Below are 24,829 nucleotides of genomic sequence, written 5' to 3' on the forward strand. Positions count from 1 at the left end.
CAATGTGACATTGTAAAAGAATTAACACAAATTCAAAATTGCTTGCAAACAGATGTTCGATAGAGCTGAGGTTAACTTGTGCTGTGTCACGTGATTTCCATTGATTCGGAAAAAAAACGTGCAGGTATTGCTTTGAGGCCGGGTATAAAGAATTTACTCAGTCTTTCCGAAATCCACGTGCAGTCTGTATTGCTCGTGGCGGGGTATAAGAGAATTATTCCCCCGCTGAGAAATGTATTACCCTCCGAGGTGGACTACACAGTTATTATCAAGATCACGTGGACCAATCAGATCTCATCATTCTGACATGGAGGTATGATAATGAAATTTGTACCAGTCCACGAGATTCGGGAAGAGGAATTAAGTAGGCTATGTGGGTTCAACATGGTATGTGTAACAACAATCACACGATACAAGTTCTTTGGTTGTATTTATTTCAATGTTAAATACACAATACATAAATTAGAATGCGATGTATACATAGTGGTACGTACAAAACTAACTTCATCATAAAGAAGATGTCTCCCTCAGCTCCAGTGGTCAACATCATCATCATCGTGTCACATTCAATACAGGGTACCCGTGAAGATCCGGGTAGAATAGGTCTTCAGCAACCCATGCTTGTCATAAAAGGCGACTATACTTGTCGTAAGAGGCGAAAAGGCTGACTTGGTTGATGCATGTCATCGTATCCCATTGTGGATTGTCTGGTCCAGACTCCGATTATTTACAGACCGCCGTCATATAGCTGGAATATTGCTGAGTGCAGCGTTCAACAACCAACAAACAAACAATACTGGGCCTTTGCCAGAGTATCAGTTTCACCATTGCTTGAAATGGAAGATTATCTAATGGATTGTCTAACTGCTTGATTTTGAGAGTTTGTATAATAACTATGCTCATAGCTTTTGGGGAAATGTATCTGAAAGGCAAAGCACAGAATACTGTATGGAGGTTACATACAGCTGTGAAAAGATATATTGTATTCAGAGATTAGGTGTGGCATACAGAGGAGACAGGAGTGAGTGAGTGAGTGAGTTGGGTTTAACGCCGCTTTTAACAGTATTCCAGTCATATCGCGGCGTGTCAGCTTAATGTGGGGGAAAATCCCGAAGTGATGCTAGTTTACCACTTTGGTGAAACCCACGATATGGTGCTGACAAACATAGAAACAAAATCGGGGCGAAACGGGATTCGAACCCACAATTATAGGTTTCTCGCGTGCCCAAGGGACGCACCTCTACACTGCGAATTGCGGCGCCTTAGACGACTGGGTCACCCGTGCCCCCAGGAGGAGAAATGAGATACCTGGCTGAGCTGTGAGATATAGAAATGGAGTGTGACATAGAGAGATGAGCTGTAAAATATAAATGAAACGGGGTTCATGACATTGGAATGTGGTTTTAGATAGAAATGAAGTGGGGTCTGAAAGAAATTAAATGTGGTATATAGTAAAATAACTGGGGTATACACAAATGAAAAGTGGTATACAGGGATTAGCTGTGGTATTCAGAGAAGAATGAGTGAGTATGGTTTTACGCCGCTATTAACAATATTCCAGCAAGATCACGGCGGGGGGACACCAGAAATGGGCTTCACACATTGTACCCATGTCGGTAATCGAACCCGGGTCTTCGGCGTGACGAGCGAACGCTTTAACCACAAGGCTACCCGACCGCCCAATTCAGAGATGAACTTTAGCATATAGAAACTAACTGGGATATATATAGAAATGAACTTGGTATATAAAGAAATGAACGGGGTATATAGACATTAACTGGAGTGTACAGATGTGAACTGCGGTGTATAAATATGAACCGGGGTAAATAGAAATGAACTGTGGTATATAGAAATGAACAGGGTATATATAAATAAACTGTTACCCATAGAAATGAACTTGGTATATATAGAAATGAACGGAGTGTATAGAAATGGACTGTGGTATATAGAAATGAACTGTGTATAATTAGAAATGAACGGGGTATATAGAAATGAACTGTGTATATATAGAATTGAACGGGGTATATAAAAATGAACTGTGTATGATATAGAAATGAACGGGGTATATAGAAATGAACTGTGTTATACATAGAAATGAGCGGGGTATATAGAAATGAATGGGGGTATACAGTGATATACAGATATACAGAGATGAACTGTGGTATATGGAGATTAACTGTGGTATACAGAGATGAACTGTGGTATATAGAGATGAACTGTGGTATATAGAGATGAACTGTGGTATATGGAGATTAACTGTGGTATATAGAGATGAACTGTGGTATATAGAGATGAACTGTGGTATATGGAGATTAACTGTGGTATACAGAGATGAACTGTGGTATATAGAGATGAACTGTGGTATACAGAGATGAACTGTGATATACAGAGATGAACTGTGGTATACAGAGATGAATTGTGGTATATAGAGATAAACTGTGATATACAGAGATAAACTGTGGTATATAGAGATGAACTGTGGTATATAGAGATGCACTGTGGTATATAGAGATGAACTGTGGTATATAGAGATGCACCGTGGTATAAAGAGATGAACTGTCGTATATGGAGATGAACTGAGATATACAGAGATGAACTGTGGCATACAGAGATGAACTGTGGCATACAGAGATGAACTGTGGCATACAGATATGAACTGTGGCATATAGAGATGATATGTGGCATACAGAGATGAACTGTGGCATACAGATATGAACTGTGGCATATAGATATGATATGTGGCATATAATGATGAACTGTAGTATAAACAGACGTACTGGGTTATACACAGCATAGGTGTGTAGCAGTCAACATGGACAGGTGAGATTTGTCGGATGAAATACAAAGAATGGGCAAGCTCTATATATGAAACACATACAGGGATGAAATCGGCACTTTAATTGTAATATACACGAGGTAACAACACTTACATTATAAAAATAAGTAAAAACAAAGAATATACATATGTACATACCATTAACTTGTGTATAGCAATTTCAGTCAAGGCATGAACCATTGAACCATGTGTTGAACTACACAGAATCAGACAAGACGACTCATTACGTCATGTAAGTCAGAATAACCTAATACTGACGGCTCACTCTTAATAATTTTGAAACTAAATGGAAAAAAAATGCACCGAAATATATACAATTTGTTAACTTCATAAATTACTGTACAATCTACTTTATAATAGTTTCATAATTAAATTACGAATTTCGTGAATCATTCATGTATATTTTGTACGATGTATTGATGCGGTTCGTTTAGTATGAGGTAGTCACAGCATCACAACATCACATGACGTCATCAGATCGCCACGTTCATTATGATGAGTATGATAATACTCAAGGACGGAGCGATCACGTTATCACGAGGTGGCGGTTTGGTACACACAGCGGATTATTCAGTTCAGGGAGTCCTCGTGTCTCTGAAGTCAAACCTGTGTTCCTTCTTGAAGAACACATCTAGCACCTTCGCCTGCACTTTTCAACACTCTATGTACATGCAGCTTGGAGACTTACTATGCTGTCTAGTTTCACAATCACTTTTAAAGTAGGAAAGATCGACGGGTCGAAAGTAGAATCTGGCCGGGGACACTGCATCAAAAGTTCGACACGTTCCGAATGTCGAATCGGACCCTAGACTTCTGTTTGGTTTTTCGGCATTTTTGAAAAGAAAAAAGCTCGTTGACCCTTTTGCGAAAGCGGCTGACGGCCGTGGTGTCCTTGAGGTTGCTCTTGGGGCTGTTTGGGCTGTAGGTTCCGCACTCCTGGGACGTGAATGAAACCGAGGACACATGTGCATCCGACTTGGGCATCGCGAAGGAGATGGCGTCGTCAAAGTCGAGTTCTATGGAGGAGTTTCTGCTGGTCGTGGAGTCCCGGTCGTCCTCGGGGGAGGAGAACATGACGCATGTCGCTGTGTCGGTGGAGTTGTAGGACATGTTGGACGCGGAGTCGCCGGAGACCTTCCTGGCTTGAGGGACACAGGATCGGGGTGAGTCTTGGGTCGGCTTGCCTCGGGCGAGTTTGACGAAGATGATCAGCATGCCACACATGATGACGAGGAACACACCGACGGTCGACATGAAGATGGAGAAAGGGATCTTGGCACCCGCGGTGATGTCCACGTCGTCGGATGAAAATTTCTGATTGATGGGGATGTCGCGGAGGTCGGGGTGGTAGTTGTTGAAAAAGTTGCCTCTTGCGCGGAGTTGAATCCGGAGGGTGGCTGTCAAGAAGCGCCGATTCTCAGATGACTCTTCAGCCTGAAGCAACACACACACACGCATTTAAGCAGGTTTGAAACTAGAAACTAGAAACTGTATACATCACACTTACGAGTAGGTACTACTGAAGCATATGAAGATATTAATATTACTTTACATTCTATGTGGTTCCAAAAAAAGCTTCCGACGTAAAGACTGGCGATTCCATTGACATGTTGTTTTTTTGTCCTTACATACATTTTTTTAAGGATTGACTGTGGTTTTTTTTCGGTTCATTGAGGAATGAATCGAGAAACCGATGTGCAAACTGTATGAATCCGTGTATTCAAACATTACTTCCCTGATTACGGTAAAACACAGTTGGAAAAATGCTAGTTAGAAATGAAACCCGAAGACATGAAAGTTGAACCGAGGCGTGCGGGGAAAAAACAGGCGAGCGAGCCTGCACGTTTGCTGTTTCATTCATTCTCGGCCTTCGGTTTCAAAGGGTAGTTTGGACAATGAATATGCATGAAAGTCGCAAAATGTCCTGTGCATGACGATACACGTGAGCAGAAAGGGAATTCCCTCGACTGTAATATTGGGATTCCCCGACATTCCGCAGTAATAAAAGAAGTGCGCCTCGGAAGGCGTGGCTTAATCTTTTACATTCATTGGGAAATGAATGCAATAACACGTGACCAATTCAGCTAATCAGAATGCAGGAATTTCAATGAACACAACGAAAATTTAATTATTGGAGTATGATATTTACATTATTAGACTGATATAGGGAAATAGGCGTTCACAAGATTTGGGTTTTTCCTGATTAGTGTTTCCTTTTAAAAAAATGTCACATTTAACAGTTTCTGCTTGGTTAGACATTCATCTGGAGATGTAACTGGTCTCTACCTTGATGACAATATGGAGTGTATCTATGTTGGGTCGGTGGACAGGTTTAGTCACTTGCAGCTTGCCCTCAGACTCGTCAATGATGAAGTGCTTCTCATAGCTTGGGGGTTTCACTGAAGCCGAGAAGAAACAAAATATTGTAGAATTGTAGCTTCAGTGAGTGAGTTGGGTTTAACGCCGCTTTTAACAGTATTCCAGTTATATCACGGCGTGTCAACTTAATGTGGGAGGAAAGCCCGAAGTGATGCATGTCTTAGACGTTTACCACTTCCGTGAAACCCACAAGCACGGGTATGGTGCTGACAAATCTAGAAGCATAATCGGGGCGAACCGGGATTCGAACCCACTCTCATAGGTTTCTGGCGTGCCCAAGGGACGCAACTCTGCAAAGCGAATCGCGGCGCCTTAGACAACTGGGCCACCCGTGGTCCCTATAGCTTCAGACACATTACGCATTGTTAAAGCATTTACCTAAGGATCATATCCATAACAAGATTGTTTCCATGTTGTGTTACTGCACACGTTACTACAATACTTGTAGGGAGCATTAAGCATGTGTAAACAATGAATAACACTATCAGTGACAGACATTGTTTGTTTGTTTGTTGTTTTATGTCGCTTTGAGCAATATTCCAGCTATATGACGGCGGTATGTAAATAGTCGATGCTGGACCAAACAGTGATTGACGTCATAAACATCGATCTACGCAGCTGGGATACGATGACATCCATCAACCAAGTCATGAGACTGACAACCCGATCCCGTTAGTCGCCTCTTACGACAGGCATGGGTAGCTGAACACCAATTTTAACCCGGATCTTCACTGGATTTTTCAAAATTATTAATCGCCGGAGTTGTTAATTGGTAACAACAAACTGTTATACATATGACGCCCTGTAGCTAGTCACGTGATACGTGTATGTGATTGTGCGTCGACTCATGCTAGATGTTGGACCCACGTGTCGGGCCCGTGAAGATCCGGGGTAGAATAGGTCTTCAGCAACCCATGCTTGCCGTAAACGGCGACTATACTTGTCGTAAGCGGCGATTAACGGAATCGGGTGGTCAGGCTCGCTGACTTGGTTGATGCATGTCATTGATCCCAATTGCGTGGATAGATGGTCATGTTGTCAAACACTGGACTGTCTGGTCCAGACTTACAAACCTCCCTCATATAGCTTGAATATTACTGAGTGCGGCGTTAAACAACAAACAAACAAACAAACAAAACCCACGGGTCGCGGCTCACCCTTGATGATGGAGTAGGCGATGGTGTAGTTGAGGGAGTCCCGGTCACGTGCCTGGATCTGCCCCGGCCAGATGCTCAACTCACCCTGAGGGAAAGACAACTGAACTTAGTTTCCGTCAATACTAAATATCACATGTGTTTTAAAACCAACTCCTACCATATTTCTTTTGGTCCGCACTTCGCCAAAACTGTTTTACATTTGAAAATAAAATCGTTGATCAGTCAGATTTTCACCACACAGGGAATCCCTATTTTTATGAGAAAAAAGCATCGAAAATGTTTGCCCCAGGTTTCAAACACTAACTACGTTTATAACGAACACGCTTAAAACGAACTGACCGACATATCAAACTTATTTTTTAGTTCCGACCTTTTTTGTATATATGCTGTAGATATGCTTATAACGAACTACGGTTATTACGAACTAAAATTAGTGGTCCCTTTGAGTTCGTTATAACCGTAGTTTACTGTACATTTTCGCTTGACGATGGATGTTTTGTCCCAAGTTAGTAATACTTTGGTTTCTTATGTCAGCCTTTCTGCTGATAATGTAGGTGGATATTCTGTGATACCCACGTTGGAACATGGTCACAAGGTGTAGGTCACTTGAAGAATAGCATCAAGCTGTGACAAAGACTGCATTACCAAGGTCAGATGAAGAAGGTTCCCTACCTGGAAGGACGACTCCATGATGGCTTCATACGAGGGCGTGGCACAGTACCCGTCCACCAGGGGGCAGTTTTCGTACAAAAAGGCTGGACCTTGGTCATCAGCGTCCACTACAAACACCTTCAACGTCGTGAACGCCAAACGGGGTCGTGGGTAGCCGTCATCCTGTGGGGAGAGGACACAATACAATGAGGGAGTCGGGGTCACCATGGTGGAGAGATCAAATACGTTTACCAAGTTGATCTGCCATTACCCTAATGACATCTTCACGAATAAAGGGAGTTAACTGACTTTAAAAGTCCAGTTTCCACCCTTGCCGAACTAGGCTGGAATAACTGGGCTCGGTCGTAGCGCCACCAGTGGCTTTTACCAGTTATGTCCCTTCTCAGGACCTATCAGATTCCACCTCTCGTATAACTTGCGTTTGCTTCACAAAAAAAGGTGGCGCACAGTCAGGACGATCTGACCGATGATCAAGATCTATATTGTGATAAAACGGGTCTTATATCGCGAAATGCATCAAATCACTTTGATTAAAAACATAAAAACATTTGGAAAATATCTGCTGACAACTAGTTGGCAGTGCACATGCTTTGCAAATCCTGCATTCCATCGAAATCTGCGGGGCGGTCGGGTAGCCTAGTGTTTAAAGCGTCCGCTCGTCACGCCGAAGACCCGGGTTCGATTCCCGACATGGGTACAATATGTGAAGCCCATTTCTGGTGTCCCCCGCCGTGATATTGCTGGAATATTGCTAAAGCGGCGTAAAACCATACTCACTCACTCACTCGAAATCTGCACGACAGTTTACGAACCGGATTTCGATTTCGGTGCGCGATTTTGATTGGACTATGCATAGACTCGTTAGTCCAGCCAAAATGTAACTCCATAATACCAGCCTATTTCGGCAAGGGTGGAAACTGGACTTTTATTGTCAGTTAGATGCCATAATGATGGTTCCCAGAAGGTTACGCTAGTTGTTTAAAACCAACTTAGTGAGTAAACCTAAAGCGTAAGAGGGTGAGTTTTTAAAATACACACACTTCTCTTGTAAAAATATCATCTTTTAATTAATTGTCAAAGCAAGAGGATAACCAGCCTAGATTTTCTGCCGAGGCAGATTCCACTTGGCGTAAGGGCAAAATAGCTGTGGAAATTATATGAATGGACCACTGAAAATCAGTGACATCAGTTGTTCGCGAAAAGGGTAAGCATTTCCTGCCCTACAGGTAGCACCCGCCATTCATACAATTTGTATTAAAAAAAGTATTTATTGCCTGACGCAGTACATTAAAACCATCAGACCATGCATTGCCGCTGTAATGAAAAATATCTTAAAAATATGACCACGAAAATACATTTGCTCATTATTTAATCGCGGTTCCTGGATGAGGATGCATCACTGACCTGGACAGAGATGTTGAGCATGTAGTAGGCGGTCTCAGCGTCCTCCATGACGTCGAAGTCCAGCTTCCTCTGCAGGATGACCTCCTGACCAGACTTAGACATAGTGAAGAACTTGCTACCGTCAACCTGGGTGCAGAGGAAATCAGTTACAGAGAGGGTTTGTTGCGAAGTAGTCATGTCATTTACAAAGCCTAAAATGAAAGCTAAGTGCGCTGACTGTGCCCTGATGGGGAGAATGTATTTTGAAAAAAAAATCACGCACAAGCCATAGTACTGACATTAATAAACTAAAGGAGTCTTAAATTTAGGTAAGACTTCATCGCACTGATTCCAGCACAGGGTTATTCAGGGATATATTACGACGTTTCCGAGAAATGAGTCAATGATCCAATGGTCAAAAGTCAATGCCTTGGTCAGAGATGAAATTGGGTTTAACGTCGCGTCCAAGATTATTGCACTTATATAGCGACGTGCATGCACGTGTGTGTGTGTGTGTGTGTGTGTGTGTACTAGACTGGACTGATGCCGATTTATAGTGCTAGCTCACTGAGTAACCATGCCGCAGTTTAACATGAATACCCCACTCAGACACAGTATACTGACTCCGAGCCGACCAGTCCTTGCTTTAACCCCTTAATGCCGAGCGCCAGACAGGGTAACAACAAGTACCATCTTTTAACGTCTGTTGGTATGACGCGGCCGGGGATCGAACCCCGGACCTTCCGCTCTCCGGCCGGACGCTCTACCACTAGACCACGGAGGCGGTCCTTGGTCAGAGAACGCTGACAATACATTTATGACATTCTGGAACAATGATAGCTTTAAAATATTTAATGGTTTAATACAAGGCATTTGGAGAATGATTTTTTTCATCACCCCCACGAATAGGCTTATCCTTACCCTGCTATCAAAATACGGCAAGATCTTAAACGCTGACACCATCCCCGTGATGTCGGGGTCGACTGCTTTGCCTCTAAGGTTGAATACGCTGCTGCCAATGGACGTCATCTGGAGAAAGAGACCAAATGTCCAATTACTGTTGTCATGATGTGTATTTGTTGAGACCTCATTATGTATATGGCATGTATGTTCACTAGTACACGTTAAGAGATAGGAGGAAGAGATTGGCAAACTTACCTCATTCATGTCGGTGACGAAGGGGCCCCCTCTGAAGTACGGATCATTATCGTTGATGTCCAAGATGACAATCTCTTGCTTAAACTGAAGGTTATCTCATGGTGTTAGTCTCAAATAAAACAGTATAAGTATGGGAGATTTTAAGCAATAAAGGAATTATGTTGGATTGCTATCGCAATATTCTTATTCATGTATGTGGTAAACAACCCCACATAGCTTCCGGTTGAGGTGAGGTGAGGTGAGGTGAAATGGGGTTTAACGTCGCGTCCTAGATTATTGCACTAACAGGGTAACAACAAGTACCATCTTTTAACGTCTTTGGTATGACGCGGTCGGGAATCGAACCCCGGACCTTCCGCTCTCCGGGCGGACGCTCTACCACTAGACCACGGAGGCGGTCCGCTTCCGGTTGAACATGCTGACGAAAGTTTCATAGTAACTTAATGATGATCCGACACAAACATGTCTTGTTTCTTATCAACTACAGACCCTATTATATGGTTTGTATTATTTGTGTCATGATAAATTCAACTGCACCTCCGCCATTTTGACAGTCCTTTCCTTTTTTGCAGTTGCACCTTTTCATATATCTTTTAAAACGACTAACAAGGTGTTCAGTGTTTTTGCAAATCAGGAAAGACTGTTTGTTTTAAAGCCTTAAAGGGACGTTTTGGTACAATTGTGGTTTTAGAATGGTGTGATTGAGGAATCGAAATTCGACCCTCCTACTATTGTTTTATTCTATTGTCAGAAACAAGAGTGTATTTGCGTGGCTGTACTTTGTCAACATACTGTTGGCGTCCTCTATCATCATCAACCTGATGCTGCTGCTGACGAGCAGGTGCAGTATGTGAACCGGGATGAAACGCAAACATGTCACCACGTGTTACATCGCCGCTAGTGCAGATGTAGGGCACGAAGTTGTGGCAGTCCATGCAAGCTGTGTTGTCATTCTGACGCCACCTTGGTTGTTTGTTTTGTTGTAATTCAATCTAGAGGTTACAGAGTACCCTAATTACACAGGCAATGCTTCATATGGCAAGTGTTACGACATGAAGACACAGCCTTGAAATTAGTATAGTCTCCCGTTTATACAGGAATGGCCGAGCTTGTGGGAATATAAAATAGTACTTGTGTAGCAGGCTATTACAGGAGTGATGAGTGATTCACAGAATGACTGCTACAAATCATCCCTGACCCTGTGCTTATACGTGTGTGTGTGTGTGTGTGTGTGTGTGTGTGTGCTGAGATAAGCACACCAATATAAACTATCAAACTGTACACAGCTTTAGCGCAGTACGAATATTCCGTGTATTAAGACCGACACAGCGGATATGCACATGCTTAGTGGGACAAACTCATTTCAACACAATCATGTTCCGTGTTGGGTAATGCAGTTTCCGTATATACCATTCATCAACATTGTGCCATTTAAACGATTGTTGGTTCTATTGTTATCAACACTTCTGTACGAAAGATTTGTTGGTAAAAAAATATTAAAAAAACTTATTTCTTAACAACCCCAGTATAAATTCACGACTGTAAACACACCCACACAGAGGGTGAGAGAGGGAGAGAGAGAGAGAGAGAGAGAGAGAAACAAACACTACACACACACCACACCACACACGCACCACACCACACCACACACGCACCACAACACACACCATGACTTCGAAACCTCGTAGCCTCACATTAAAATGCAAAAAGTCGAACATTTTAGGGTCGGGTCAATTTTAGGCTCTGTCGGTGACGAGAAACAATAACAAACAAACGGCCTAATAACAAACTGAGCGCACAAGCACAAAGTCTAGCAACCATCAATGACTTGCAACAGTTGTGCACTACGAATCATACCCTCTCATCAGAGACCATATAATCTATTATATGGTCTCTGCTCTCATGAACAAAGAAACAGTCGAGTCTTCGGAATTCAATGATGAGCGCACAAATGCCACCAGTTTCATGAAAAACACAACGATTTCTCTATAACTGAAAGAATGTAGTGTACTCCTTATCCATGTAAAGAAATTTTAACAGAGTAATTGATTTGTGATATACAATACAAGGGAACAGCAGATAGTCGGATGGAACACGACCGAGGGAATAGACAAAACACACGTGATCATGTTAGTGCGTCGGCTAATTACGGTAGTCTCCGACTATCTTCGGTCTGGAAGTCGGGAATCATGCTTCCCCAGACATGATTTAATGGACACCTATCTGCTCGGTTAGACGTGTACCACATTTCACTCACATATTCACCTGATGTTAAGTTAATATTAATATACACCTGTCTAGAATGTCTCGTGAAGGTTTTGTAACAAAACCAATTATTTTGGTACAACATAGACAATAAAATTATTATTTTAATATTTCGTTCTGACGACGTCATGCACATGTATGATGTACTCACGATATGCTTCCAGCCCTTGAACATACACTCCAGTGTGAAAGGGAGAGAATTGCGTCGGGATGACTGAAACAGTAATTGCTGGATCGTGAATACATGATGATAATGTGAGAACGTTAAATAACCACTGTGGTGTGTCACGGATTCATATTACATGACTATAAGTAGAGAAATGCACGCCTGTGGCAGTATATGGTACGCACACATGGCACATGCGGGTTTTCGGTTACATTTATTGGTCTAAAACTTTGATGAGTTCCAAGCAGTACGAACATATTGCAACTCCCTTCTGAATATATGTTCAGTATTCATGTGATAGGGAGATTAATCCCTTACAATAAACAATTTAATCTTGCAAACCATCACATCGTCAAATAATATTCCTAGAGCGTACAACAGATTTTCTGCAAATGTCCTACCGTCGAAGTCCCATTGTTGATTTCTTCTAAATCCGGGGACTTGAGGAACGTAAAGATAACCGTCCGGGGGTCGGTGCTGAGTCCGATGTACCCCTCCGGTCCGTCCTCCCGGAACGCCCATTTCTCCCCATCCTCTCGGATAATCTGCATGATCATAGTCCCTAGGGAAAAAATGCAACAGTGAAGGACTATCAATGACACTTGTGTTCTGATCAAATAGAACTGCCACGTAATTCCTGCATGGCAGTCCGTAGCACACGTGTTGATCGGATTTCGCATGATATATTGATATATGTGAGTGAGTGAGTGAGTGAGTATGGTTTTACGCCGCTTTTAGCAATATTCCAGCAATATCACGGCGGAGGGCACCAGAAATTGGCTTCACACATTGTACCCATGTCGGGAATCGAACCCGGGTCTTCGGCGGGACGAGCGAACGTTTTAACCACAAGGCTATCCGACCGCCCCTATTGATATATGTATCTTGACATAATACGTCGAGTGTTTATATTAACAAACAGTTAAGCTAAGCACAGGTAACTGTACACCTCACGTGCGCATTGTGATAACGTCAGATAGGCATGAAAGAGTGATTGGGTTGGCTACAGCACTACCTGGCCCAGGAATCCTGCAATATTTGGTAAACTTAGCGTGAGGCATGTTGTAAAGCTACTACTTTTATGGACCCTCGGCCACGGGTTTTGTTTTGACAGCCTCAGGAACCTAATCGGGGCAAATCTGGGATTGAAACTCAACGGATCCTAAAAGCTAAATGATGCAAAGCTGGACAAACCCTTTAACCACTATCCCGCGTGTACGCCTTCTCAGACTGGAACACGTCAGAAGGACTGCAGCAAATAGAGACACACACCATGGTCAGGTTTAAGATGATCTAACCTCCAGACTTTAACACAGACCCATAATATTAATCAATCAAGGCGAATCTGGGACTCGACCCCATGCCCAATAGATTCGTAATGTACAGGATGCACATGTGCAACTTGGCCAACTTGGCCTGGTCTTAAGACACCATTGGGGCGTGTGCAAGAAGGAGAGGGTGGGTGCGCCGTAGCTAAGACGTGCATCAGTAGCCGGACAGTGAGATTCGTGTAAAGATGGTCAAGTGGTCAACAGCTGACATTGCATGAATTAGGGCAGCGTTGGTGGTCAGTTTGTCCGGGGATGTTGTGTGTGGTGTGGACATTCAACACCTGGGCGGTAACGCTGATTCAGGAGAGAGCTTTGATTTCAATATTGTTTTAAGAAGTTGCATGTTTGGATAATACAAAGGTTGTTTGACGGGAGAACTGGCAAATTCGTGGGTCGTGCTGAACAAACTTTCAGTAAGGGCATTTAAGATTTTGAATTTCGTAATGTGCATTCAACGGTAACATAGATTTTGTTTGTTTGTTGTTTGGCGACGCCCTCAGCAATATTTCAGTTATGTCAGTGGTCTTTAAATTATCCGGACTAGATAATCCTGTGATTGACATCACAAACATCGATCCACGCAATTGGTTTACTATGACATGCATCAACCAAGTCAGCGAGCCTGACGGCCCAATCCCGTTAGTCTCCTCTTACGACAAGCATGGGTTGCTAAAGACCTATTCTAACCTGGATCTTCACGGGTAGGTTACACAGACATTGTGAAATGATAAACCTGAGTACAGACTAATGAATATGAACAGTTGTGAGAGTATCGTATAGATATTGTCATGATATTTAATGCAACACAACACGTGCGGTAATCGGTAAAGTATTTTGTAGTCGGCGATATTGAATCGAAAGAGTAATTTGCCATAACACGATCACCTTCGTATCAACAGTCGTTAAACTGACCTTGACATCCCATTTTGCTTTCATGAGAACTTATTGAAAAAATGGGTTGAACCGCAAATGAATTATATTTGAAAGAACTTTAATAGTTTAAAGTGTAAGTGTAACAGTGTAGTGAGTGAGTATGTTTTTACGCCGCTTTTAGCAATATTCCAGCAATATCACGGCGGGGGGTCACCAGAAATGGGCTTCACCCATTGTACCCATGTCGGTAATCGAACCCGGTATTCGGCGTGACAAGCGAATGCTTTAACCACTAGGCTACCCGACCGCCCCCGTAAGAGTGTAAGTTAAAACTAGGCTATGTGGGTGAAGACACTACAAGAACAGAATACAGGGAATGTTGTTTAGAAGAAACAGTGAACACTAAATGACACACAAAACATAGTTTTTATTTGTATATATTTGTATATATTTCTGATAATATTTATTAATAATTCGGTCAGTTTGACTCAAAGACCCTTTTTTTCGCCCATACCTACACGTGTCATTGTTGTGTACATGACAGAGGTCGGTTTAAATGAAATCTCATTGTCTACCTGATACCGACTTGACATTTACAAAAAAACACACAAAATAAACAGTTGACAGAACCACGCTTACAACAACAAAACATTGCAGACACACCTTGATCCTGCAAAACAAACATCTCATTAACGTAGAACTCATGACGTTAGTGTCCTACCCACGTGTATTTCGGAACCATTAATACCCCACTAATCCTTATTATCTTACCTGGCGGGACCTCCTCGTTGAAGGATAAGATCGTGGAGTTCACCGCACATGCTGATTCTGAAAGAGACATTACGTTTGTAGTAAGTTCCGTCAAACATGGCGTGGCAGACATGTTTGTCCACGTGCCTACTAGGGGACGCCGTAAATATGCTATGACTTGGGGCTTTGTTTTAGAATTACCCACAGCAAGTCAGCGACCAGATAAGCAGAGAGTGTTGACCGTCCGACAACGTTACAATGTAGTCATCGTGGCCTGTTAGCTTTGTAGTGCACAATATTGTGAAGTCGACAGTGGCCAGTCTGTTCACACAATTAGCAAGTCGTGTCAAGAAATTACGAGAACTTGAACCTTTGAACAGGCGGGTTGTACTTGGCCGTGGAACGTGGCAACGCTATGTCAAGTGTAGATCTAGAGTCAGTGACTCAGTACAACACGTGAGTCGTGTAGGGAAACATAATGTTAAAATCATGAGAACCACAAAGATTTATTCTCAAACCAATGTTTGTATAAAGTACTCAAACACAATTATTCTTTAAACACGGTATTTGGATCATTTAGAAATAAAGCGACAAAACCCTTTCCATATTCAATAGAAATCTCTGCATAAAGCGATTTACGATTCCGACTATATCATGAGCATATGTTTATGAATCACTATCAAATAGTAATGATACCAGGTGTTCGCGAAAAGGTGAGCGTATCCTGCCCCATCGGTGGCGCCCGTCACAGACATATGTGAACATTCTAACATGCATTCACATGAACAAATGGCATACACAATAAATTGTTAAGTAATTACGTCGATGTATCAATAGTGTCACGGACATTAAATTCGGTCGAGTTTCTCACAGTGCCTCATTGCAGGATTGGGTCATGGCAGGATACAATACCTGCAGTTAATGAAGCTCTGCACGTTAACATTCATCCTTGATTCAAGCAAAAATGTCCATAACACACAAACTGAGCAAGAACCCATTTATTACCATCAAGATAAAAGAATTCATGCCTTTTGGGTTTTTTCTTTTATTTCCACTGGAATCCCAATTGTTTGTGACAAGTGTTACAATTGTTTGTTACGTCATCATGATGACGTACGGAATTCCTGCCAGTGGTTGTAGTATATTAACATTTGGTAGGATGATTCCTCTGAAAGTGTTTCACGTCATACCTGAAGTATACACTGTGTTTAGCAGGATCTGCTTCACACAGGGGAACAATCTGGTCGAACATGTGGTCTAAGTGCTTCCATCCCCTTGACAGGCAAGGCACGCAACTAAATGTATTTGGTGGCACTTAGCAGTTGGACGAACATTACACGGGAGATTTATAAGGATTTCAACTTCTTTCGGGATGGTTGAAGCCTCTTCAGGCTAATTCTGACCCTTTCATCTTGCATAAGATGAACGAATTAGCATCATACCGTCGACAACATTGGCCATTGCTGAGTCTTCACCGTATTGGCAACGACTGCATGTTACGGGGTCTTGCATGCGCATTGGTAGAACAGGTGCACGGCACTAATATAATCGAAACAACTAGAATGGTCCGTTGTGTACCCACATGGAATGAACTGCCGTCCCAGTCACAGCCGAGGTTCTCTGAAGTAGCATTTGTCACACTGCATGAAGTTTTGTATTTGCTGGTGTTTAGAAGATATTGAAAATACATGCACACATAGCTATTTAATCGGTTCCTTTCTTTCAAGTTTTGCCTTCTTAAGACTTGGAGCTTGATGTTCAGTGTTATTTATTTCTTCACTAATCCAGCAGTATATCATATCAACATTGAATATACTAAGAATCTGAATAATGTTTCACTGATGAATAATCAATACAATAAATAATACTGCCAACTTAATTTTCCACAATAAGAAACAAGGCATTCTATTTCAAATGCTATTGGTTCGGGAATGCAGACATTTAGGGGTAGAGAACCCCGGTAATGGTTTTTTTTAATTGCAATGTTCTTCATGATATTGTATATCACATGGGGCGTTACGTAGAGGGGAATGTCCGAGTAACTCTCCATTCCTTAAAAATAATGGAACAGGGGCCCATTATTTTTAAGGAATGGAGAGTTACGAGGATATTCCCCTACTTAAAACTCATCCCTACTTTTACACTTTGACAAAATATTCTGTAGTTGAAAATATTTGAAAAATTCAAATGCTGCTTCAAGATAATGTACAGTTGACAAGCAACTCTCCATTCCTGAAAAATAATGGAGCGTTCAAACAATAGAATGACGTCACAGATGTGTTTTAATTATAGAAATCGTTATGGTAAATACGCCAGCTCCAGCTAGCAAAGTAGACTTAAATGCTGCATTGCTATTTTAATGTTGTTAAAGAACACTTCAGAAACTTACATATGATATATTATTTTAAATTTGAAACAGTGAAGTTTATAGCATGTTTGAGTGTCATTGTAATTGGTATACATAATCCAGGTACTGACTCCACCCGAGAGTAATTCCATTACCCGAGGCAGATGAAGATGCTTTTTTCAGTCAGTGTCCATACATTTATTGTCACATGCTTGCGGTGTAAAGGCATATATACATACATGTTCAGCCATTTATATATATTTGAAATCCGTCACTATGTCTATTAACAAATTTTTCGTTTCGGTGTAATGTTTAGTTTTGTTAAAAGCCTTGATCCTAGTTTGTTCCTCCGGAGGAAACAATACACATTCTCTCATAACCTACACTCAAACGTCACGGTACAGATTAAAACTTCCTTCCTATTTGTTCTTAGTTTGCTTAAAGACATTCATCACACAAGCCGAAACTCTAACACCAAATGATGAAGCACAGGGGTAAATATTTATAAAAACAAAAACGCGCTAAAAATCCACTGCCAAAATTTGACACAAAAAATCCATCCTACAACTATGACAGGTAGCTATGACGTCACCAATACCGCCCCGACACTGCTGGGATTGGACAATGAGGGAAGCACACCAGAATTTGATAGCTAAAAAATGTACACTTAAAATTTATGTTTGCGTTCGATATGAGTAATCTCTTTGTGCAATAGCCGGCGTAATGTCTCGCATACATGATGATGACGAGGATGTGTATCAGCGCAGCCCGGGCTGCGAAACGGATGTTGCAGCACAGCCTTCACCTCTCTGATTAAACCGTAGAAAATCGAAGATGAAATAAAAACGTTTGCGTGTTGAAATCATCAAGAATGTTCTATGTTTGCATTTTAAGATAGTTTGATAAGGCATACACAATTGAAGACCTTGGCACAATCAAACTCAACGAAGTGTAAATACAAATACAAATAGTTTCCACGTTTCGTTGTTTACTTTGTAAATTGATCGAAAAATGCAGTCACATTTGGAGACGTTTTGTAGCGTATTGCGAGAAGATGGGGAGCGGACAACAAGCAAACATTGTGTGATCACTGCCGGAGGTAGGGGGAGACAATTTGGGAATCAAACAAGGAACTTGGATACAGTAATCACCGACACAATCGATATGAAATCTCTGTATTTGATATGGTCCGTCCCTTATTTGTAATAAGATGGAATCGGTGTTTGGTTTAAGATCATATCACTATTTAACCTGTCCAATTTGGCATGATCAAAGCCTTTGTGAAGGCTAAGTTTAGAAAACGTAAACATAATCCAATACAACCGGCTGAAGGTCATCGGTGAATAAACAACGAAGATGCTATATATATGTGTAATGTGTGCATTATGAATTATAGCAATAAATATCTCTAAGATGGAAAGCCGGTGATTTAGGCACATTGGCAGGGAAGCACGAAAAGGAAACAGAAAATTATCTGATTTTGGCATAGGCGTTGTCAGCTATGAAAAGAAGAAATATTTACTGCAATGGGGAGAGAAGAAGAAGAAGAAGGAGAAGAAGAAGAAGAAGATAGGAGGAAGTTATTCGGTATCAAAGGCCACATAGCCAAGACTACACTACATGAGATAAACCTTTTGTACATGGACAAGTGGGTCAAATGTTACACTATTTCAATACAATATTTATGATACATTATACATTATTATTTTTAAATATATAGCAATATTTTAGGGAGATAGGTTTGTTTTGCGAAAGGCTTCATTCAGTAGGTTCGTGGTGTCATCAAAAATCATATCAAGGTGAAAGTATTAGTTTAAAAAAATATTTTTAAACAATCATAAAATGTGATTGTTAGATTTGTTATTGTCATTGTGTCATATACCATTTCAAACAGAGTCTGGGACCCCCCGATTCTTTCATCTTACTATAGTTAATCTGACATGCCATACACTAGTATTACATTTTGGCCTACTTGGAGCTTTGAGTTCATTGTCAGCAGTTGCACAGGAAAGGAAGCTTCGGCTAAACGTGTAAAATTGTTACTGTCTTGTTACTTTCTCGGTACACGCAAACCTGTATTTGTTCCAAAATATTTCAAAAAGATTTGGGTCAGACTAATCCAGTGTGAAAACTAAATAGATGTGTTTGTTACATTGATATATGTATTCGTTACATAGATGAATTCGTTACATAGATAGATGTATTTCGTTTGATCTCACACGTTAAGTGACTTGAGTTGAGGAGACAATAATTGAACTAAAACAGTTAATAAACCATAGACATGTTCAGTTATTTTATACATGTTGACAAACTGAATGAATGAAGACAGTGACTGTGCCACATATATGCAGATAAGGTGTGATACAAAAGGATTGCAATGATGAATCCAGGGGTGTGTGGGACGTTTTGTTATTTTGTTTGTTTGGTGTTTCACGCCGCAATATTTCAGTTATGTGACGGCGGTCTGTAAATAATCGAGTCTGGACAAGGCAATCAAGTGACTGACGTCGTGAGCATCGATCCACACAATTGGGATATGCATCAACCAAGTCAGCGAGCCTGACCACCTGATCCCGTTAGTCGCCTCTTACGACAAGCATAGTCGCCACTGGTCTGTCTTACAGACCCTGATACAAATATATCAAATACAGCCCATGCAAGTCTATAATGTTTGTCAAATCTAGATTACTGCAGTATGAGGAATGAAAATGAAGAGTGTCTCTGGGCTCCTTTTTTTCAACTGTTTTTTTTTTCTGTACGATATGTTCATTTCAGAGACTAGATGTTAGTCTCAGTCGCCACGGCAAGCATAGGTTGCTGAAGACCTATCCTGCCCCGGATCTTCGCGGGTCTATGTGCGACGTATTGGGATGCTCTGAGATCACATCAGGTATTGTTACGTTTGTATTTACACACATATTTCATGTATTAAATGGTCTATATATGGAAAATATAAGCGACAAAACCCTTTCCATTTTCATAGGAAATCTCTGCTAAAAGCAGAGTGCATTGTACGATACCGACTATATCACAAGCATGTGTTTATTAATCGCTATAAAATAGTGATGATTCAAGGTATTCGCGAAAAGGTGAGTGAGTGAGTGAGTATGGTTTTACGCCGCTTTTAGCAATATTACAGCTATAACACGGCGGGGGACACCAGAAATGGGCTTCACACATTGTACCCATGTCGGGAATCGAACTCGGGTCTTCGGCGTGACGAGCGAACGCTTTAACAACTAGGCTACCCGACCGCCCCGCGAAAAGGTGAGCGTACCTTACCCCACCGGTGGCACCCGTCACAAACACATCCAAAGGCAAGTCATCTGTTCACGTGATCAAACACGGAAACATATGGTATAAGTTAAAAAGCGGAATTGCATCATGTTTGTCACTGATGCGTCAAATGTGGAAATGTCCTCCACCTGTCTACCATAAAGCTTTATGAAAGCTTTACTGAGGCCTTGGTAGTTGTAACCTTGACCAAATAACTTCTGAGCAGCTAGTCGTATGACGCTCTTTGACATCTTGGTAGAAGGGCATGCTCGATTGTATCTCAAAAGATGTGAGATGTAGACACCAAGGACTGGAACTGCAGGAATAGTGCTCGGCATGAAGGGAAAGTTGACTATTGGAAAGTTGAAGTCATCCCTCTTGTCATACAGTCTTATGTAGAAATCTCTATCATTTACCACATAACACAGAGTACGTGTCGAGTTTAAATACTGTATAATATTGTCATTGTCAAACTTTTACACTATTTGAATGATATCGACACACTGATCTAAGGCACCGGTCCAGTCAACAGATAAAAGTAATATCGCGGGAATTGTTCTTTATTTGCCACATGATTCATTTATAACCCCGAAGAAATGAAGCACCAATCCATTTTTTTATTTTGATATATCCTCGTTCCTCGTACCTATCGGAAAGATGTATATGTAACATTGACACCACGGATACACGAACACCGTGTGTTTCTCCAGATGGCCGCAAGTACCGGGTCATGTCATGTGATGCAAGGAGTGAATGAGCTTTTAACATTATTCCAGTTATATCACGGCGTGTCAGTGATGTAGGTCTCAGACGTTTACCACTTCGGTGAAACCCACGAGCACGGGTATGGTGCTGACAAACCTACAAACATAATCGGGGCGAACCGGGATTCGAACCCACAATCATAGGTTTCTGGCGTGCACAAGGGACGCAACTCTGCACAGCGAATCGCGGCGCCTTAGACAACTGGGCCACCCGTGCCTCCTATGATGCAAGGAAGCAGCGGAGCAATTGAAAGAACAGTCAAATAACTATTAACAATCACTATTAGTATAACAGATAAACACCATTTCATTAATTAGTCGATTTCAATTTCTGTCATTCAATGAGCGTGTTATTTTTCAAACAAAATCTTATCGTCGGAAATGTAATACACACGATACGATTGATAACAATGACTTTTCTGTTTAGAGTGAGTGAGTGAGTATGGTTTTACGCCGTTTTTAGCAATATTCCAGCAATATCGCGGCGGGGGACACCAGAAATGGGCTTCACACATTGTACCCATGTCGGGAATCGAACCCGGGTCTTCGGCGTGACGAGCGAACGCTTTAACCAATAGGCTACCCGACCGCCCCTTTTCTGTTTAGAAATATGCTGTAACCGGTGCTTACCTTTTGTTCAGGTGTGTATACATGTATCTGGATATGTGTTCACTATACCCGTGTACAGTGTATATGAATGTTGCAACAGTAAGATTACAGTCTTGTCTTAACGACTGTTGAAATAGGAATTGTGTCAACACTAATGCAGGACCTATCTCCATGTACAAATGACTCTCTCTGTCTGCATCTCAATCATATTCATCATGTGTTTTATGAATAAGCAGAATCAGTGTGTACGTTACATTGCTCATCCCAGAGCAGTCATACTGGGAGATAATATGAACGTCGAAGATCGGTCACAAGAAGTGGAACGAAAAAAGGAAGAGAAATTCCAAACACCTCCACACACGAATCATTGTCAATTGTCAGCGATGACACACTGTGTCCACAAGCCGGTTCAGATTAAAGATAACAGAATATTTTGAATATTACAACTTGCTGCCATTGATAAATACTCACATCTCACATTTTGGATATCGCCTAACTAGAAATGTAATACTTTATTTGGGTTAGAAATATGCTACCTTTGCTCTTTTGATTCTGGTTGAATTATATGTCTTCGAGAACAGATCACTTTTTGGCGGCGGACGGCTTTTTAAAACCGACATGCGTTTTGTATCCATTTCATGTTTTTGGTGTTTATGCTTTGGTAAACCAGCGCTTGATTTGATTTTTTGTTAATAATAAATTTAGGAGATCATTTCCCAAGTCGGTTGATTTGGAGTCGTATGTAAATTTTGAAATGGGTTGTCTTTCTGACAATGTCATAAGAATTGATCACGATGAAAGTATGATATACACGACTGGTGGTTTTCCTCTCTGTTCTTATATCAGATCAAAGTAAATCAAATATCCAGTTTCAGATATGACCGATTCGAAGGGTGACTTCTAGTCTTCTACTCACTTTGTAATTAATACCTACATTTTCCGGTAATAAACATACAGTTGAACTACAAATTCACTGGATAGGTTTCACTCTTTACAGAACATTTAAATGCACACGTAATGTCTACTTCGTTGAACATGGTTATAAGTTTAAAACAAAATGACCCAGTTACCATATACTGAACACATTGGCAGTACACTTACCTGTTGTAGGAAGAACAGTCGTCATTAGAACGAGGACCACAAAGATGACGTCCATGACGCTGTCAAACTGAGGTATGGAAGGACCACTGACAATTCTAACGTCGTCAGAGAAGCAAGACCCGTGGTCAGTTGTCCAGATAATCCGCTGCGTTATTCTCGAAAACGTCCCGAGACTTCGGCAGCCTAGGGCTTATGTCCTTAAAGTATGTCCTGAGAAGGCAAGATCACCACGCCTTGAATTCTTGATGTGAGAGTTCTCCAGTAACCTGGTTCAGTATGCTGTGGAGGTGTTAAGGGATTTTATACACACTGCGCGAAGGGGATCTCTTATGAATGTGCACATCAAAACACCAGTGCTACTTTATACGGCGGCTTGTTTGCGTGACGTCACACCGCAAACCCTTTAGACCCACGTGACCCGGATGCTGTGATCAGAAGGGTCTTGGGGCCATGCTATAGGGACGACAAGCACTGAATGATGCATGCCGGGAGTCTTCGCCAATACATTAAAACAATAACAGTGTCATCTGAGATCCTCTCCAACCACAAGCCACTCCCATAGTCTATCGGAGAATTTGCCTAGCAGCTTGAAGACGGCAAATACCTCCCATCGGCAGGTGCTCGCCAAGTTGACAATTCTCGCATGTACAAATATACACCGAAGACGGCCGTAAAGGAGCCCCATTGTCTTGATGTGTAAGAAGAAAATCTCATCATCAACATTGGACACCAGCATTAAAATAGGATATTGGCGATCAACGGATGATTGAGGAATGAACGCCCAAAAGAATAAATATTCCGATTACTGGTGTTGTTTCTTCATTAGAGATATAAATTTGCCTGATCTTGACTTTTAGGTCCTCACTTTGAGGAAGTGGTCTCCTCCAATAAACAATACAGTGAGAAAAGCAGAATAAACAGTGTCCAGTCCAGCCCCCGTCCATTGTGTCTTAAGACCATACGTATGGGAACCTTGAGCACCGGCCGCTCGTTGGCAGCTGTTTTGCTGTGATGTTTGCAAGCCTTAATTGAAGGTTAATGATCGGCCTTCCAGAATATGCGCTGTTTGCTTTGGTGGAAAGAAATTGTACACATAACACATTACTGCCAAGCGATCAGCGCTAAAGTGCGGGTGCTTTTGATACCTTTTTTTAAAATTTAAATCACGGTAAGCCAGCGGATTTTCGGATAGTTTCATACTTTACATAGACACAGATATTATTCACAAGGCGTTTGAACAGGACATGATATATGTTTGTGTGTGTATCAGCCAAAATAGGTTTTCCAATAGGGGAATTTATTGTAGTTTTATTGAAACACGACTTATGTCGAAAAGATATTTTTGAAGACGGGAATGTGAATGTAAACATTTTAACTGATGACATGTTATATTTCTTTCAACAGATTTCCAAAGTCTGGTCAACATTTTTAATGGTAGTATACATACAGCAATAAACATTTGACTACACGATATTGGTTCTATTTTATATAAACAGCTCGGTGGCCACAGAAACATTCCCAGCAATTCTGCCTTTTTTAGAATTTCATCACCCCGGGGGAATTCCAGGTTGGAGCAACTGCCCAGCAGCCTCTTGTCTCAAGAAGCGACACATTGGATTGGGTGGTCAGACGTGGTTATAGTCAACGTACCCCCTCGATACATGGAGTACATACATACTCCTACCACATATAATGGTTGCCAAAGGCCTCACCGGCAGTGACATGTAATATTTTTATGTAAGTGAGGTTAAACTTTTACATT

At 41.5% G+C, this 24,829-nt stretch overlaps 1 protein-coding gene across 1 annotated transcript; it reads right to left on the bottom strand.

Annotated features, from left to right (window-relative positions):
- Positions 1–1,167: 1,167 nt before the first annotated feature.
- LOC124133561 (protocadherin-15-like) lies at positions 1,168–23,388 on the bottom strand. Its single transcript, XM_046497999.2, has 11 exons — positions 23,068–23,388; positions 14,992–15,048; positions 12,418–12,578; positions 12,002–12,064; positions 9,586–9,669; positions 9,349–9,456; positions 8,449–8,574; positions 7,045–7,206; positions 6,373–6,457; positions 5,123–5,235; positions 1,168–4,270 (listed from the first exon to the last, which is right to left on the bottom strand). The coding sequence occupies exons 1-11, from the start codon at positions 23,120–23,122 to the stop codon at positions 3,605–3,607; spliced, it is 1,680 nt and encodes a 559-aa protein (XP_046353955.2). The 5' UTR covers positions 23,123–23,388; the 3' UTR covers positions 1,168–3,604.
- Between the last annotated feature and the right edge of the window lie 1,441 nt (positions 23,389–24,829).

This window comes from Haliotis rufescens, unplaced genomic scaffold, assembly GCF_023055435.1.
Source record: "Haliotis rufescens isolate VD_foot unplaced genomic scaffold, xgHalRufe1.0.p SCAF_20, whole genome shotgun sequence".
Taxonomy (NCBI): Eukaryota; Metazoa; Mollusca; class Gastropoda; order Lepetellida; family Haliotidae; genus Haliotis; species Haliotis rufescens.

Bases quoted from the DNA above. Each gene is read 5' to 3' on its own strand.
- LOC124133561 (XM_046497999.2), bottom strand. From the start codon at position 23,122: ATGGACGTCATCTTTGTGGTCCTCGTTCTAATGACGACTGTTCTTCCT. The intron at 15,049-23,067 runs GTAAGTGTACTG...TGTCTCTTTCAG, and splicing joins GACTGTTCTTCCTACAACAG to AATCAGCATGTGCGGTGAAC. The intron at 12,065-12,417 runs GTAGGACATTTG...TTACTGTTTCAG, and splicing joins TCAACAATGGGACTTCGACG to TCATCCCGACGCAATTCTCT.